At 60.1% G+C, this 17,436-nt stretch overlaps 1 protein-coding gene and 1 gene segment (V, D, J or C); both read left to right on the top strand.

Annotated features, from left to right (window-relative positions):
* The window catches only part of IGLL1 (immunoglobulin lambda like polypeptide 1), a 29,142-nt gene extending 13,126 nt beyond the window's left edge, over positions 1-16,016 (top strand). For 11 of the 46 annotated variants that reach the window (XM_042805324.1, XM_042805325.1, XM_042805339.1 and 8 more), the window contains 2 exons: positions 13,967-14,005; positions 15,505-16,016. In XM_042805324.1, the coding sequence (XP_042661258.1) occupies positions 13,967-14,005; positions 15,505-15,824 (359 nt within the window). In that variant the 3' untranslated portion in view covers positions 15,825-16,016. Of the gene's footprint in view, positions 1-200; positions 284-423; positions 721-1,061; positions 1,356-4,747; positions 4,859-4,998; positions 5,295-5,642; positions 5,821-7,151; positions 7,257-7,396; positions 7,688-9,353; positions 9,459-9,598; positions 9,894-11,263; positions 11,268-12,425; positions 12,430-12,579; positions 12,587-13,965; positions 14,006-15,504 lie in introns of those variants that run through there. The other 35 variants (XM_042805342.1, XM_042805344.1, XM_042805322.1 and 32 more) reach the window with 27 other exon arrangements.
* On the top strand, positions 3,030-3,842 carry LOC122154687. The segment is given in 3 exon segments: positions 3,030-3,123; positions 3,264-3,656; positions 3,817-3,842. Coding segments are annotated over 3 exon segments (465 nt in total).
* Positions 16,017-17,436: the final 1,420 nt, after the last annotated feature.

The raw sequence follows: 17,436 nt of genomic DNA, 5'->3' as shown, positions 1-17,436 counted from the left end.
GCTGGGACTTGTCTCCGCTCTGTGCCCGGGGACAAGCCCCGCTGCATCTGGGGTGGTGGGGCTGGGCGTGGAGCGGGGCGGGAGGTGGGGAGGGAGACAGGGTCGGGATGGGGCTGTGAGCGCGGGGTGAGATTTGCATGGAGGGGCCGTGCCCGGGCGGGTGGGGGCTTAAAAGGGAGTCAGGGTGGACGGCACAGCCCCATCGGCGTGGGGACACGGAGCTGGTGGGATCGCGCCATGGCCTTGGCCGCTCTCCTCCTCGCGGTGCTCGCCCACAGCTCAGGTGCCCTGGACAGACTGGCTGCGCCCGGCCGGGGACGGGGGGCACAGGGGCCTGATCCCTGTCCCGCTGCCCGGGGAGGGCTGTGCTGGAGGGGCACTGGCTGACCCACGTCTTCTCCCCTCTCTCCTCTCCCTCTCCAGGTTCCCTGGTCCAGGCAGTGCTGAATCAGCTGCCCTCAATGTCAGCGAACCCGGGACAAACCGTCCAGATCACCTGCTCTGGGGGTAGCATCAACTACTATGGCTGGTACCAGCAGAAGGTCCCTGGCACTGCCCCTCTCACCGTGATCTACACCAATAACAAGAGACCCTCGGGCATCCCTTCGCGCTTCTCCGGATCCCAGTCTGGCTCCACAGCCACGTTAACCATCACTGGGGTCCAAGCCGAGGACGAGGCTGTCTATTGCTGTGGTGGCTGGGACAGCAGCAGCAATGCTGGTCACCATAATGGAAGCACCGACTGTCCGTTCCATCCTCTTTGTGCTGCTGGTTCTCCTCGCAGGACCCTCGTGCTCTGGCACTGGGCTCTGTGTCCCTCTGTGGCATCATGGCCTTTGGGCACAGAGACCTATGCCACTGCCTGGGGAGGGGCTACAGCCACCCCTCAGGGAGTTCCTCTTGCAGCTGCGAGTTTTCCTTCTTCTGCCCTTGGACTCTGGGTCCTACTGTGATATTGTGTCCTTTGGGTGCGGGGGTCCAGTCCCACTGCCCGGGGAGGGCTGTGCTCGAGGGGCACTGGCTGACCCGCGTCTTCTCCCCTCTCTCCTCTCCCTCTCCAGGTTCCCTGGTCCAGGCAGCACTGACTCAGCCGCCCTCGGTGTCAGCGAACCCGGGACAAACTGTCCAGATCACCTGCTCTGGGGGTAGCAGCAGCTACGTTGGCTGGTACCAGCAGAAGGTCCCTGGCACTGCCCCTGTCACCGTGATCTACTGGAGCACCAACAGACCCTCGGGCATCCCTTCGCGCTTCTCCGGATCCAAGTCAGGCTCCACAGCCACGTTAACCATCACTGGGGTCCAAGCCGAGGACGAGGCTGTCTATTACTGTGGTAGCTACGACAGCAGCTATACTGGTGCCACGGTGGCACAGGAAAATGGGGAAGTGATACAAAAACCTCCCACCAGTGAAGGGGCCAGATAGGAGTCTCTCTTGTCCCCATTTGCTGGTGGGTCTGGTCCCTGCCATGCTCTTGTCCTTGCTGCCCTGTGCTGCAGGTGGCTGTGCCTGCTGTCCCAGCTCGGTCGTCCCTTAGAGCCCCAGCTCTGTGCCCGTTCCCTGTCCTTTGGGGACGAGATGACCCCCAGCAGCCCTGGGAGTCTCAGGTCCCCTGCTCTCCCCGGCTGGCACTCGGACCCTGCGAGTGCCTCCCTGCCCTCCTGCCAGCCCAGCTGTGCCAGGAGCCCTGGGGCATCCCGCGGGGGGTTCAGCCCTGATGTGGAAGTGCGGCCCCAGCAGCAAGAGGGGGGAACATACCAGGGGCCAGGCAGCTGGGCCAAAGCTTTGCCTTCAAAGCCTGGCATGGGGCATTTCCCGTGGGCACGGCAGCTCCAGGGCCATGTGTGAGGCTACTGGGGCAGAGCAGGGCTGCCCGGGGGATTCTCTGTTGTGCTGCAAGAGGAACCCGCGGGGGCTCCAGCGCTGGCTGTGTTTGCCCAGTGCCGGCTCCTTGGGCTCGTGCTCAGCCTGTGCAGCAGCCCCCCCCAGCAGCTCTGGCCCTGGCCAGTGTCCCACTACAGCCCCAAGACAGCAAGGGGCTGCCCAGCACCCTGCTGACCCTGTTACCACTGCGTTGCAGGATACGGGCACCGGGGATACCTCTGGGGACAAGGGCTCCAGCTCCCCCGTGTCACGGGCTGCTGCTTGTTTTCAGCAGTGACATTTCCCGTGTGCCCACGTGTGTGACAGGACTAGGGTGGGCATCGAGGGTGTGATAGTGCCAGGCTCTGGGGGAGGGTGCTGGCCCTGCGGGGTCTGCGTTTGTGGTGTCAGTGTCTGTTATGTGGGCAGCTGGCTCCCGGGTGGCCTCATCCCCAAGGTCTGTGCCCAGGACTGTGGGGTGGGCTGGGGGCCATGCTCCATGGGATGGGCCAGGAACACTCAGGCAGGCCTGCACCATCACCCTGCGGTCGGTCCCCTGGGGACCAGTCTACTGTGTGCCGCCCCAACGAGACCCGCTCCCAGCCCCGCTCCGCTCGCCCACTCCAGGTTCAGGTCCTGGGTGCTCATCAGTCAGAGACAATGTTCAGCTGAGGATCTTGCAGGGATGGAATGGGGGCTTTACTCCTGCCTCTTCCCATCCCTTTCACCACCGGAGTGCTCTGTTGGGCCCAGCTGGAACCCAAAAACCCACCCCAGTGGCAGTAGCCCTGGAAAGCCCTTGTCCTGCCATCCCTGGCACAGGCAGCAGCTTGTCTGCTCCCCACAACCCGTGGGGGGATGTGGGAGTGCCACTTGCCCCTTTTCCTTCAGGAGCCCGGCTGTCCCGTGCCCTTTGGCCCTGGCGCTGCTCGGCCCAGTCTGGGGATGTGGTGTCCATACTGGTGGGTTTTGGCTCTGAGCTGGGACTTGTCTCCGCTCTGTGCCCGGGGACAAGCCCCGCTGCATCTGGGGTGGTGGGGCTGGGCGTGGAGCGGGGCGGGAGGTGGGGAGGGAGACAGGGTCGGGATGGGGCTGTGAGCGCGGGGTGAGATTTGCATGGAGGGGCCATGCCCGGGCGGGTGGGGGCTTAAAAGGGAGTCAGGGTGGACGGCACAGCCCCATCGGCGTGGGGACACGGAGCTGGTGGGATCGCGCCATGGCCTTGGCCGCTCTCCTCCTCGCGGTGCTCACCCACAGCTCAGGTGCCCTGGACAGACTGGCTGCGCCCGGCCGGGGACGGGGGGCACAGGGGCCCGATCCCTGTCCCGCTGCCCAGGGAGGGCTGTGCTGGAGGGGCACTGGCTGACCCGCGTCTTCTCCCCTCTCTCCTCTCCCTCTCCAGGTTCCCTGGTCCAGGCAGCGCTGACTCAGCCGCCCTCGGTGTCAGCGAACCCGGGACAAACCGTCCAGATCACCTGCTCTGGGAGCAGCTATGGCTATGGCTGGTTCCAGCAGAAGGTCCCTGGCACTGCCCCTCTCACTGTGATCTATCAGAATAGCAACAGACCCTCGGGCATCCCTTCGCGCTTCTCCGGATCCCAGTCTGGCTCCACGGGCACGTTAACCATCACTGGGGTCCAAGCCGAGGACGAGGCTGTCTATTACTGTGGTGGTCGAGAGAGCAGTGCTGCTCAGCACCCAGCGGCCCCCAGCAAGGCCGTGGTTGGGTGCTCTGGGTTGACTGTTCCTGTCTGCTGTACGAGGGTGGCAGCGATGGTGACGGTGATGCTGGAGGGTGTGGAAGTGGCACGGCTCGCGGCAGCGCCGGCTGGTGATGTGCCTGGCGGCTCCTTCCTGCAAAATGTCTCGTGCTGGGGCTGGTGGTGTTTCCCAGAGAAAGCCTGCCGTCCTCTCTGGGCCTCATGCTCTGGTCCCTGGCCTCTCGGCCAATTCAGGGCTGATGCCCACCCTGGTCTGGTGACAGCAACTGTGCCTAAGGGCCCTGTGCCCTTGTGCAAGGCTGTCCCCGGGACGCACGGGGTGCCTTGGGCAGGGGGCCATGCAGAAGCCGTGAAGGTCGTGGCAGGGGCTGGCGGTGCCTCTGGAGCTGGGGGAAGCTGTGGTCAGCGTGAGGGAGAGTGTGGGCAGAGCCCTGTGCTGGGCTCTGGTGTCATTTCCTCCAGTGCTGTCCCCGAGGGCCTTCTCGTCCCCACAGGGTGTCAGTGTGGCTCCGCAGCACCGGCCTGAGGTTCCCGGGGCAGCCAGGAGGCCAAGGGGCTGGGCACAGCCGGGTGCCGGTGGGTGACAGCCTGGCACGGGGCAGTCCCAGCAGAGCCCTTGGGAGGCTGCTGTGGCCCGAGCTGTGGGCAGGTAGCCGAGGGGCTGCCCGTGGCCAGTCAAGGTTGGGAGGAGGCTACGTGCTCTGGCTTGAGAGAACTCCAGCCCAAGGGTCTTTGCGGTTGCCGTGGAGCCGCTGGAGACCCCCAGCTCCCTTGGTAGACGGAGGAGCGGGGGGCTTGTGTTTCCTTGCTGCTGGGAAGCTTTGAAGCGCCTGGTCTCCGTGTGGTTGCAGCCTCCTTCAGAAGCACAGTGGTGTGCTCTGCAGGCGCTTGCGGCACTTACCGGGGGCCCGGCTGCGGTGCCCAGTCGGAGGCAGGACTGGGTTTTCCCAGCTGCTGCGTCGCCGGTGCTGAGCAGCGAGCGGGTAGCACGGCCGCCCCGGGAGAAGCAAGTGCCGAGCAGAGCTGGGTGCTCCAGGCAGGCAGACGAGTCCTCGTGCCAAGGGGTGGCTGTCCCTGCCCTGTGCGCAGGAGTTCCCGCTGCAGAGAGGCCACGGTCCTCCTGGGCAGGGACAGGCCCGGTTGAGGGCCCCGGCTGAGCTCAGCGCTCAGCAGCCACATTGAGGAAGGAGCCATGTTGTGGAAGGGACACGGAGCTGGTGGGATCGCGCCATGGCCTTGGCCGCTCTCCTCCTCGCGGTGCTCGCCCACAGCTCAGGTGCCCTGGACAGACTGGCTGCGCCCGGCCGGGGACAGGGGGCACAGGGGCCCGATCCCTGTCCCGCTGCCCGGGGAGGGCTGTGCTCAAGGGGCACTGGCTGACCCGCGTCTTCTCCCCTCTCTCCTCTCCCTCTCCAGGTTCCCTGGTCCAGGCAGCGCTGACTCAGCCGCCCTCGGTGTCAGCGAACCCGGGACAAACCGTCCAGATCACCTGCTCTGGGGGTAGCAGCAGGTATGGCTATGGCTGGTACCAGCAGAAGGTCCCTGGCACTGCCCCTGTCACCGTGATCTACGACAATAACAAGAGACCCTCGGGCATCCCTTCGCGCTTCTCCGGATCCCAGTCTGGCTCCACAGGCACGTTAACCATCACTGGGGTCCAAGCGGAGGACGAGGCTGTCTATTACTGTGGTAACTGGGACGGCAGCAGAAGTATGGGTCGGTGTGATGGAGGCACTGATTTTGGCATTCTCTGTCCTCTTGCTGATGCCTTCTCTCTCTGCAAGAGTCCCACATTCTGGCCTTGGCTCTCTGTAGAGGGATCTCCGTTGCACTCTGGAATAATTTCCTTCAGGAGCAGCGGCCCGATCCCTGTCCCGCTGCCCATGGAGGTCTGTGCTCCTGGGGCACTGGCTGACCCCCATTTTTTTGCTTCTCCCTCTCCAGGTTCCCTGGTCCAGGCAGCGCTGACTCAGCCACCCTCAGTGTCAGCGAACCCGGGACAAACTGTCCAGATCACCTGCTCTGGGGGTAGCAGCAACTATGCTTGGTTCCAGCAGAAGGTCCCTGGCACTGCCCCTGTCACCGTGATCTACTACAATGACAAGAGACCCTCGGGCATCCCTTCGCGCTTCTCCGGAACCAAGTCTGGCTCCACGGGCACGTTAACCATCACTGGGGTCCAAGCCGAGGACGAGGCTGTCTATTACTGTGGTAGCGAAGACAGCAGTAACATTTATGGTGCCTCGTTGACACAGACCAATGGGGACGTGGTACAAAACCTTCAACCAGTGAAGGAGGCACTTTGGTGTGTCTGTTTTCCCCGTTTGCTGGTGGCGAAGTCCACGCCATGTCCCTGCCCTTCCTGCCCTGTGCTGCAGGTGGCTGTGCCTGCTGTCTCAGCTCAGCCGTCCCTTAGAGCCCCAGGTCTGTGCCCGTCCCCTGTCCTTTGGGGATGGGATGTACAGCATGTGGGCACGTGCCATTCTCCAGGGCCACATTACCCACTGCTGTGCTCCACGCTGAGGCAGAATCCATCTCTTACTTTGCTGGCTGGGGCACCAGTACTGACCAGTGTCATGGGGACTCCCAGGATTGGGGGCGAGAGGCACAATCCCACTGCTGCCCCAGGGCCCTTGAGGTGCTGCCCGCTGCTGCCGCTGCCGTGCCTGGTCACAGCGCTGGAGCAGCGTGTGTGCCTGAGAGGTGGCTCCTGCCACGGGGCCCCAGCTCTGCTCCAGCAGGTCCCCTCCATGCTGGCTGCAGGGAGACAGCCCCCCTGCAGCCCTGCCCTGCCTCTGCCCCTCGGGCGCTCTGTGCCCCGGGCAGCCGGGGGGGACAGCATCAGGGACAGGGAGGGGGTGTGGGGTTAATTTGGGCCAGGCTGCCCAAGACGACCACGATCCCTGTGCCCTGGGTTGGAGCGGGGCCGGCCAGGGGCTGCCCCACTGTCTGTGAGCAGAGCCCCTGAGCTACCCTGGCTCTGGCTGCGTTGGCCCAGCACCGGCCCCTTGGGCTCGTGACTCAAGGGGTGGCATTGCTGGAGCCCCCGGGGCGCGGTGCCAGACAGGTCCTGTTGTGCTGGGAAGTGGATGGTTCGGAAGAGCAAGGGTCTTGAGTGCTGGCCTGGGTGGGCAGGGGAAGAGCCAGGGCAGAAAAGCAGCAGAGCACAAAGGTACCTTAGGGAGCTGGGACACCCGCAGGAGAGAAAGAGGCTGAAAGTGGGGTGGGGAGAGCTGTCGGTTGGTGTGGTCCCAGCCCCATCACTGGGAGTTGCGAGTGCTGCCTGCCCCTCTTTGCCCCCTCCAGCCCGGCTGTCCCGTGCCCTTTGGCCCTGGCGCTGCTCGGCCCAGTCTGGGGATGTGGTGTCCATACTGGTGGGTTTTGGCTCTGAGCTGGGACTTGTCTCCGCTCTGTGCCCGCGGACAAGCCCCGCTGCATCTGGGGTGGTGGGGCTGGGCGTGGAGCGGGGCGGGAGGTGGGGAGGGAGACAGGGTCGGGATGGGGCTGTGAGCGCGGGGTGAGATTTGCATGGAGGGGCCGTGCCCGGGCGGGTGGGGGCTTAAAAGGGAGTCAGGGTGGACGGCACAGCCCCATCGGCGTGGGGACACGGAGCTGGTGGGATCGCGCCATGGCCTTGGCCGCTCTCCTCCTCGCGGTGCTCGCCCACAGCTCAGGTGCCCTGGACAGACTGGCTGCGCCCGGCCGGGGACGGGGGGCACAGGGGCCAGATCCCTGTCCCACTGCCCGGGGAGGGCTGTGCTGGAGGGGCACTGGCTGACCCGCGTCTTCTCCCCTCTCTCCTCTCCCTCTCCAGGTTCCCTGGTCCAGGCAGCGCTGACTCAGCCGCCCTCGGTGTCAGCGAACCCGGGACAAACCGTCCAGATCACCTGCTCTGGGAGCAGCAACAACTATGGCTGGTTCCAGCAGAAGGTCCCTGGCACTGCCCCTGTCACCGTGATCTACTGGAATGACAAGAGACCCTCGGGCATCCCTTCGCGCTTCTCCGGATTCAAGTCTGACTCCACGGGCACGTTAACCATCACTGGGGTCCAAGCCGAGGACGAGGCTGTCTATTACTGTGGTGGCTACGACAGCAGCTATACTGGTGCCACGGTGGCACAGGAAAATGGGGAAGTGTTACAAAAACCTCCCACCAGTGAAGGGGCCAGATAGGAGTCTCTCTTGTCCCCATTTGCTGGTGGGTCTGGTCCCTGCCATGCTCTTGTCCTTGCTGCCCTGTGCTGCAAGTGGCTGTGCCTGCTGTCCCAGCTCGGTCGTCCCTTAGAGCCCCAGCTCTGTGCCCGTCCCCTGTCCTTTGGGGACGAGATGACCCCCAGCAGCCCTGGGAGTCTCAGGTCCCCTGCTCTCCCCGGCTGGCACCGAGGACCCTGCGGGTGCCTCCCTGCCCTCCTGCCAGCCCAGCTGTGCCAGGAGCCCTGGGGCATCCCGCGGGGGGTTCAGCCCTGATGTGGAAGTAGCGGCCCCAGCAGCAAGAGGGGGGAAACATACCAGGGGCCAGGCAGCTGGGCCAAAGCTTTGCCTTCAAAGCCTGGCATGGGGCATTTCCCGTGGGCACGGCAGCTCCAGGGCCATGTGTGAGGCTACTGGGGCAGAGCAGGGCTGCCCGGGGGATTCTCTGTTGTGCTGCAAGAGGAACCCACGGGGGCTCCAGCGCTGGCTGTGTTTGCCCAGTGCCGGCTCCTTGGGCTCGTGCTCAGCCTGTGCAGCAGCCCCCCCCAGTAGCTCTGGCCCTGGCCAGTGTCCCACTACAGCCCCAAGACAGCAAGGGGCTGCCCAGCACCCTGCTGACCCTGTTACCACTGCGATGCAGGATACGGGCACCGGGGATACCTCTGGGGACAAGGGCTCCAGCTCCCCCGTGTCACGGGCTGCTGCTTGTTTTCAGCAGTGACATTTCCCGTGTGCCCACGTGTGTGACAGGACTAGGGTGGGCATCGAGGGTGTGATAGTGCCAGGCTCTGGGGGAGGGTGCTGGCCCCGCGGGGTCTGCGTTTGTGGTGTCAGTGTCTGTTATGTGGGCAGCTGGCTCCCAGGTGGCCTCATCCCCAAGGTCTGTGCCCAGGACTGTGGGGTGGGCTGGGGGCCATGCTCCATGGGATGGGCCAGGAACACTCAGGCAGGCCTGCACCATCACCCTGCGGTCGGTCCCCTGGGGACCAGTCTACTGTGTGCCGCCCCAACGAGACCCGCTCCCAGCCCCGCTCCGCTCGCCCACTCCAGGTTCAGGTCCTGGGTGCTCATCAGTCAGAGACAATGTTCAGCTGAGGATCTTGCAGGGATGGAATGGGGGCTTTACTCCTGCCTCTTCCCATCCCTTTCACCACCGGAGTGCTCTGTTGGGCCCAGCTGGAACCCAAAAACCCACCCCAGTGGCAGTAGCCCTGGAAAGCCCTTGTCCTGCCATCCCTGGCACAGGCAGCAGCTTGTCTGCTCCCCACAACCCGTGGGGGGATGTGGGAGTGCCACTTGCCCCTTTTCCTTCAGGAGCCCGGCTGTCCCGTGCCCTTTGGCCCTGGCGCTGCTCGGCCCAGTCTGGGGATGTGGTGTCCATACTGGTGGGTTTTGGCTCTGAGCTGGGACTTGTCTCCGCTCTGTGCCCGGGGACAAGCCCCGCTGCATCTGGGGTGGTGGGGCTGGGCGTGGAGCGGGGCGGGAGGTGGGGAGGGAGACAGGGTCGGGATGGGGCTGTGAGCGCAGGGTGAGATTTGCATGGAGGGGCCGTGCCCGGGCGGGTGGGGGCTTAAAAGGGAGTCAGGGTGGACGGCACAGCCCCATCGGCGTGGGGACACGGAGCTGGTGGGATCGCGCCATGGCCTTGGCCGCTCTCCTCCTCGCGGTGCTCGCCCACAGCTCAGGTGCCCTGGACAGACTGGCTGCGCCCGGCCGGGGACGGGGGGCACAGGGGCCAGATCCCTGTCCCACTGCCCGGGGAGGGCTGTGCTGGAGGGGCACTGGCTGACCCGCGTCTTCTCCCCTCTCTCCTCTCCCTCTCCAGGTTCCCTGGTCCAGGCAGCGCTGACTCAGCCGCCCTCGGTGTCAGCGAACCCGGGACAAACCGTCCAGATCACCTGCTCTGGCAGCAGCTACAGCTATGGCTGGTTCCAGCAGAAGGTCCCTGGCACTGCCCCTGTCACCGTGATCTACTGGAATGACAAGAGACCCTCGGGCATCCCTTCGCGCTTCTCCGGATCCAAGTCTGGCTCCACAGCCACGTTAACCATCACTGGGGTCCAAGCCGAGGACGAGGCTGTCTATTACTGTGGTAGCTGGGACAGCAGCAGCAGTGCTGACACATTGGCACAGAGCAATGGGGAAGTGATACAAAAACCTCCAACCAGTGAAGAGGCCAGATAGGATTCTGTGTTGTCCCCATTTGCTGGTGGTCTGGTCCCTGCCATGCTCTTGTCCTTGCTGCCCTGTTCTCCAGGTAGCTGTGCCTGTTGTCCCCTGTCATTTTGGGGAGGGCATTTCTGACAGCAACCCTGCGGGTCCAAGATCCCCTGCGCTACCCAGCTCACACCCATGGACCTGCAGGATTCCTCTCTGCCCTCCTCCCAGCCCAGTTGTGCCAGTAGCCGTGGGGCACTGTCTGCCTGCTACCCCTGACATTGCTGATTTTCGTCCATAAAGGAAACTGTTCCTTGGTGGTTGATATTTGCCATGACAAGCCATGTCAGGGCACTTTCGGGATGGCTTATGCTGCAAGGTAGCTTGGTACATCCTACCGTTCCTCTTCTCATTTGCTTCTTGGCATGTCTGGGCAAGCAACGTGGCAGCAGCAGAGAGTGCCTGGCATGGCCTCTGCTGCTCAGCTCCTGCAGCTGGGATGCAGCAGTCATGCACAGCCTCCCCAGTGCCCCCTGGGGACTAGCACCCTCCCACTTGCCCCTGGTCCTGCCAAGGCCATGTACCAGGCATGCGCTGAAGGTCCAACTCCCCTGGTACATCCAGCACAACATCAGTCCTCCTCCATGCCTCCCTCAATGGAGAAGAGTTGGACATTCAAGCTAAATGTTGTCCCCCTTTATTGTCCTCCCTTAACATGGAACCAAAGCCCCATCGAAGACTGAGAAATGGTCAGAAACTGGCTGTCCACAATATATGGCACTGGCTTCAGCTGAGTGCTTTGCATAGACAATTTCAGTGGGGTTTTTTTGGGCTAGTCTCGGCCTTTGCACCAATGCATAAGCTTACCCAGAGGCAAACCAAACCTCTGAAACAGGAAGTGCCTATAACCACAAAATCTTCGAAGCATTATTTATTTTCTAGTGACTGAGGAGGTTCACTGAGTCTGCCTCTTTCTATAACCACTTGCACAAACCACAGCATTTGAATATTTTCGAGTTCAATTTAAGTTGGTGCTATTGAAATTCAGCATTCCAAGAGCTTCTTTGCTTGGAGCTGAGCACCCTGTGCCCTGTGAGATTGGCACTGTGCTGAGAAAACACTTTAGAAAGCAATAGCTAAGTCTTCCCTGGGGAATTTGAAGTTAATCCATTTTAGCTGAAACCCATCTTGGCTCACCCCTGCCTTGGCTACTGAAGCTCTGTGTAGGCATCCGCTTCTCTTGCATGGTTTTCTCTGCTAGTCCCAGCTCTTCCTCTTTACCAACAGCGATGCCTCCTCTCCAAGCCACTTTGTGTGCCATGGCTCTTGGCAGATGCTCCAGGTAGCCGTCACCCAAGGGCTGCTGCTCCAAGAGGCTGAGAAGGCAGGGGCTAACAAGGCGCTATGAGGAGCAGCATCCTGGGGGATGCAGAATGGGCAGGGGCAGCTCTGCAGGAAGCCGAGTTCCTGGGTGGGTGGGGGATACTGCTGGCATGGTTCTTGGAGCAAACCTACAGGTCTCTGCAGTCTCCCTCTCTCCTCTGCAAGGAAAATATGTTTGCCATGTCCTTCTGTTCATGCTGCTCCTCCCTGCTCTTTTGGAGCTGGCTTAGCTGTTGGAGCAGCATCATCCGCCACTCCTGGTGCCTTGGGAAGCAGCCACCACTTCAGCAGAACCGGGTGAGATCCATTTAAGTGCTCTGAAGGCTGCTCCAGCACTGTCCAGCTCAGCTCTCGAAGGCTGGAGGGTGCCCGGGGCAGGACCAGCAGCACACAGGCTGCCTGACCTCCACTGCACTCACCCCGGCAGTAATGCGTGTTCCCCCTCCGCACACGCATGCACTGGGATGTGCTGCTCTCACTTGCCCTTTCCTTTGTGCTCCTCACACCCCCACTGGCCCCTAGCTTGCCCATAGCCCAGGCCACCCCACCCTGTGCTCAGAGCACCTCTGGCATCTCCGCACAGCCCAGCCCGGGGAGGAGCGCTGCAGAGGAGTGCTGCGGTGCTCAAACAGGGTGAAGCTGGGCCCGGAGAGCTGCCACCCACTCCCCAGAGACAGGGTGGAACTGATTGTAAGGCCACCAAAGGCAGACTTGCTCAAACAGCAGGGCGGACACCCTCACTAAAACTTGTGATTCAGTGAGCAGTTTGTACAGGAGGTGTTTGGAGGGCAATTGAAATGTGATTTCAGCCAAGACCCTGGCCAATGGTGGCACAGCTGCTGGATAGCCCTTGGGAGAGAAGGGTGCACAGAAATGTGTCACTGTGTTTATTTCTTTGGCAGTGGGACCCAGCTGACCATCCTCAGTAAGTCACTGATTCTCACACATGGTCTTCCCAGTGCTGGGGGCTGTATGGACTCTTCCTGGGGTTTGAGGTGCTTTTTTTTTTCCTTTCTGCAACATCTCCATTTGGTTATAGTACCATGTCCTCTATCTGTCTAACCACACTGAAACATATGCTTCCTTGACAGGAGGAAACAAGACTTGACCAGATAATGGGTTTTGCTGCTTGCAAAACATTTTTGGTCTTTTCAAATCTGCAGACCCTGTACTGATCCCATGGGTCTTGTTCAACTTGTCTGAGTCCAGGAGTTAATGGGTAAAAGCATATCTATATATTTGCCAGACAGCCAGATTAGATTGGAGTTTATGAAACAGAAATTTCTTAACGTTTCTCTTTCTCCTAAGGAGAAGCTCCCAGGTATGCTCTATGGTATGGTCACAGCTGGCAGCCTGCATTGGATCAGGGGAGCTCTGAACTCCCCCCGACTGGAGCCAACCCCGCACCAGTGCCCTTGCTGGTGCTGAGATGCCAGATGTGATGAAGGGAAGTGCTTATTTCCCCTCGGCAGGATGGTCCAGTGCCCCGTGCCCAGCCCCGAGCTCAGGGTGGGAGCAGTGTGACGGCAGCTGGGGCTGCACCACTCCCCTGCTATGGGCTGCCCCACTGCAGGGCACCCCGGCAGAGCTGCCGCAAGGAGGCTTGCCCGCATGCCAGGCACTGAAAATCCTGCCCAGGTAAGGCTGTGGGCTCTGCCGGGGTCCGGTTTTGCCCCGGAGAACAGGGCCAGGCTGCAGGGTGGCACGGGTGCCAGGAGGTGGGGTCCCCTACAAAACCACAGCACCTACACCAGCGCTGGTGTTTCTGGGCAGTGGGAAGGATGTATGGATGGTTTATTCATGAGGTTTACCCACACACATACTGTCTGATGGCTGGAGGTCCCCGTTCACCCCAATCAGAGCCGCAGTATGGCCTGAGGGGTGGCAGGCCGGTGGCCGGTGCCCCCCCAGGGCAGCCCACAGCCAGATGCATGGCAGCAGGGCAGGCTGAGGCAAGGTGCTGCCCATCATGCCATAGGGGCACCTAAAACCTCCATCAGCCCTTCCTCACCTGGGATTAACATCCCCACATCGAAGGCAGGGTCACGGGCTTGTAACGAGCACAAGGCGTGCGGTCCTGGGTAGCAGTGGACCCCTGGAGCAGCCAACAATGCAGCCACGGCTCTGGAGAGCCTGGCCAATGCTCTCCATGAGGGATGGCAGGGCCAAGGCCGCCTATTTTGCCGTGGCCCCTCCAGCAAGGACACACAGTTGTCCCTGTATGGCTGTCCCGCTGCTCCAGCATTGCAACATCCACCGAGGCACATCCAGCACCATGCGTCTAGCCTGCTGTGTCCATCAGGACATCTCCATCCCATCACCTTCACCCTGCCATGTCCATCAGGACATCTCCATCCCATCACCTTCATCCTGACGTGTCCATCGGGACACCTCCATCCCATCACCTTCACCCTGCCATGTCCATCGGGACACCTCCATCTCATCACCTTCATCCTGACGTGTCCATCGGGACACCTCCATCCCATCACCTTCACCCTGCCATGTCCATCGGGACACCTCCATCTCATCACCTTCATCCTGACGTGTCCACCGGGACACCTTTTTCTCACCACCTTCATCCTGCCACATCCATGGATCCCAGGACTGCTCCTGCCATGAGACAGGAGGTTTTTGCACAGCCCTGTATCACTGTGTGGTATATTCGGGGCCGGGACCATGTTGACCGTCCTAGGTGAGTCGCCGACTTCTTCTCGGTCTTTCCTTCCCCACCGTGAAATTGTGACATTTTGTCGATTTTTGGTGATTTTGGGGTTTTTTCCTCGGACTTGGCGCTGGGCTGGGGTCTGCCGCCAGTTCAGGGACAGGCATTAGGCGCAGCGTTGAGGACTGGCTTGTCCCTCGTGGACTTGGAGGGCTTTGGTGCGTGCCATGAAGGACTGGGGGCTATTTTCTCAATTGAAAGATCTTAAAATTTGGTCAGGAAATGTGTCTGAGGTCTCAGGGAGACTATTTCAGAATCTCAGATTTAGGTCTCTAAGAAAGTCAATTTTTGTCTTTGTTGAATAAATTAGTTGTTAGTTTAAGGTCTAAGGTCTAAGTCCTCCGCTCTTAGTCCTGAGGACTAAGTCTGTCACCCTTGGTGAGGAGCTGAGGCTTCTCTGAGGGGTCCCGTGGCCGAGGGTGCGGGCGCTGCGAAATGGCAGCCCTTCCTCAGCCGCAAGCAGGCTGGAGTCACATCTGACTTTGTGTTAAAATGGCACGTCCCTGGGATCTTAACCAGAAGTTTTCAGGGGTATCTTAAAGAACCCGTTGTCCAGGTAAGACATGTCAAAAATTGACATTATTGTGTTGAAAATGCTGCCGGGAACATTGTTTGACTGACTTTGTCTAATTTTTAAAAGAATTTGGCCAAAAATCCCAATCTGAACCAAATTATTAGGGACACAAGATCAAGAAAAATGTAGTTTGACAATTTCTTCAGCGGAAAGTTTTTAACAGTGGAGTCCTCCTGTTTTTTTAATAGAGACAGAGATAGAGACACTGTACATTTAAGGAGGCAGCAGAACCACCTCAGAAAGACCAAACATCTTTTCTCTGTCTTCGAGTGATTCGCAGTTGTACTTTTTCTGAGACAGGTCTGAAAGTGTCTGAAAGCAGAACTGGGCAGAAAACAGGATGGTTTGTCTTTGAAATGTTGATTTTTTTAAAAAATTGCCTTTCAAAATGAATGAAATATGTTTATGGCAACTAACCAGAGATTTTGTTTTATATATATATTCCATATATATTCATATATACAACATATATATTTTAATATGTGAAATACATGAAAATACATAAACCAGTATATTATATAAATAACTATACATATATGTATAATTATATAGCATTTATATAATATACAGATATGTATATTAAAATGTATACTACATATATATGTAGTATACTGTATATTTTATATATGTAATATATAATATACACATATAAGATGTATATTAGCTACATATATAGACATCTATAATATATAATGTGCATAAGCACATATATATATGTATAGTGTATATATAGCATACAAATGCATATGGGATGTATTTATAGGTGTATATGTGTTACACGCACATATATACACATATATTTTGATATATACAATGCAGGCAGGCAGGGCGGGCAGGGGTCTGTGGTGGGGCACAGGGTCCCCCCTGACCCCACGCCACTCTCTCCCCCTCGCAGGCCAGCCCAAGGTCTCTCCCACCGTCCACCTCTTCCCACCATCTGAGGAGGAGATCTCGTCTCAGAGCAAAGCCACCCTGGTGTGTCTGCTGGGAGACTTCTACCCCAGCGCCGTGCAGGTGGCCTGGACGGCCGACGGCCGCACCCTCACCAGTGGCGTGGAGACCAGCCAGCCCCAGCGGCAGAGCAACAACCAGTACATGGCCAGCAGCTACCTGACGCTGAGTGCCAGCGACTGGAAGAGCCACGAGACCTACACCTGCAAGGTCACGCACGAGGCCGGCAACGTGGTGAAGAGCCTGAAGAGATCCGAGTGCTAGTGACCCCGCTGGGACCTCCCCGCGCCCGGCAGCCCCCTCGCCAGCCCCCTCCCTCTTCCCCGCTGCTGGGGGCAGCGGCTCCCCCCCCCGCTGCAGATGTGTCTCCCCATGTCCCTCTGTCCTCTGCTCCTGTCCCCCCACCCCGAGTGTCACACGAATAAACACTGACACTGAACTAGCGCTGGCTCAGCATCCCTGTCTCTGTGTCCTTCCAATGCGCCCGGCATCGCCCCAGTGGCACCGGTATGGAGGAGGGTGGAATGGGAACACACACACACACATGCATGTGCACGCACACACACACACACATTGCTGGGGCTCCTTGCCCCTGGGGGACCCCAACGAACCCCCCTGGCGCTGACAAGACCAAGGGGCAGCAGCCTGCTCTAAGCCCCCATGCCAGCAGCGAGCACATGGCCCTGGCTGTGCCATCCTCCTCCCTTGCCTGCTGGCCTCTGGGTGCCAGGTCCCTTGCAGGGACACATGGCTTGTGGGGGGGCCACGGCCAGCCACGTCCCTTTGCCGGCCACCCCTGGATCTGACCCCGTTTCCTCAGTCACCCCTGTGTCCCCTGGGATGGGAGTGCTGGTGTAGCTGCCAGTCATGCACATGCACCAGTCTGTCCCCTGCACCCTGTGCCAGAGCACTGTGGGTCCCTGCGTGACACATGCCCTGTCCCCATCCCTGGCACAGTCCTGGGAAAGTTTCTCTGTCCCCTGCACAGAGCAGCTCACGGCCACGGCTACGCTGAGAGCACCTGTGTTCGGCTGTGGTCACCCCAGCAGCGCTGTCAGGAGCCACCCTGGGGACAGGGGTGGCAGCACCCAGCCAAGCTGAGTGCAGTTCTGGGGGAGGTGACCCCTTGCTAGCCTGTTGGTAAAGGGGGGATAGCCCCACCGCTTCCCCCTCCCCAGGCTGTCAATGCCATTGGGCTGCCTGGCCTCATCAGGCTTTGGGTTGCCATATATCCCTGCAGGTATCTTCTGGGGACACAGAAATATAGAGTTATAGAAAGGTTTGGGTTGGAACGGCCCTTTAAAGACCATCTAGTCCAACCCCTCCCTGCAATGAGCAGGGACATCTGCAACTACATCAAATGGCTCAGAGAACCATCCAACCTGGCCTTGACCCCTTCCAGGGAGGGGGCATCTACCACTCCATGGGCAACCTGTGCCAGTGTTTCACCATCCTTATTATAAAATATTTCTTCATTACATCTAGTCTAAATCTACTCTTCTTTAGTTTAAAACTGTTACCCCTCATCCTATCCCTACACCCCCTGACCAAGAGTCCCTCCCCACCTTTCCTGTTCCCCCCTTTAAGCCCTGGGAGGCTGCTCTAAGGTCTCCCCAGAGCCTTCTCTTCTCCAGGCTGAACCCCCCCAACTCTCTCAGCCTGGCCTCCCAGGGGAGCTGCTCCAGCCCCCCCAGCATCTTCATGGCCTCCTCTGGCCCTGCTCGAGCAGGTCCGTGTCCTTCTGCTGTTGAGGGCCCCAGAGCTGGACCCAGCACTGCAGGGGGGTCTCACCAGAGCGGAGCAGAGGGGGAGAATCCCCTCCCTCGACCTGCTGCCCCCCCTGCTCTGGATGCAGCCCAGGACACGGGTGGCTTTC

The sequence above is a fragment of the Tyto alba genome, unplaced genomic scaffold (assembly GCF_018691265.1).
Source record: "Tyto alba isolate M040663 unplaced genomic scaffold, T.alba_DEE_v4.0 Super-Scaffold_44, whole genome shotgun sequence".
Lineage (NCBI taxonomy): Eukaryota > Metazoa > Chordata > Aves > Strigiformes > Tytonidae > Tyto > Tyto alba.
The sequence above is the reverse complement of the archived record's forward strand: the minus strand, read 5'-3'. Positions and strand labels throughout refer to the sequence as shown.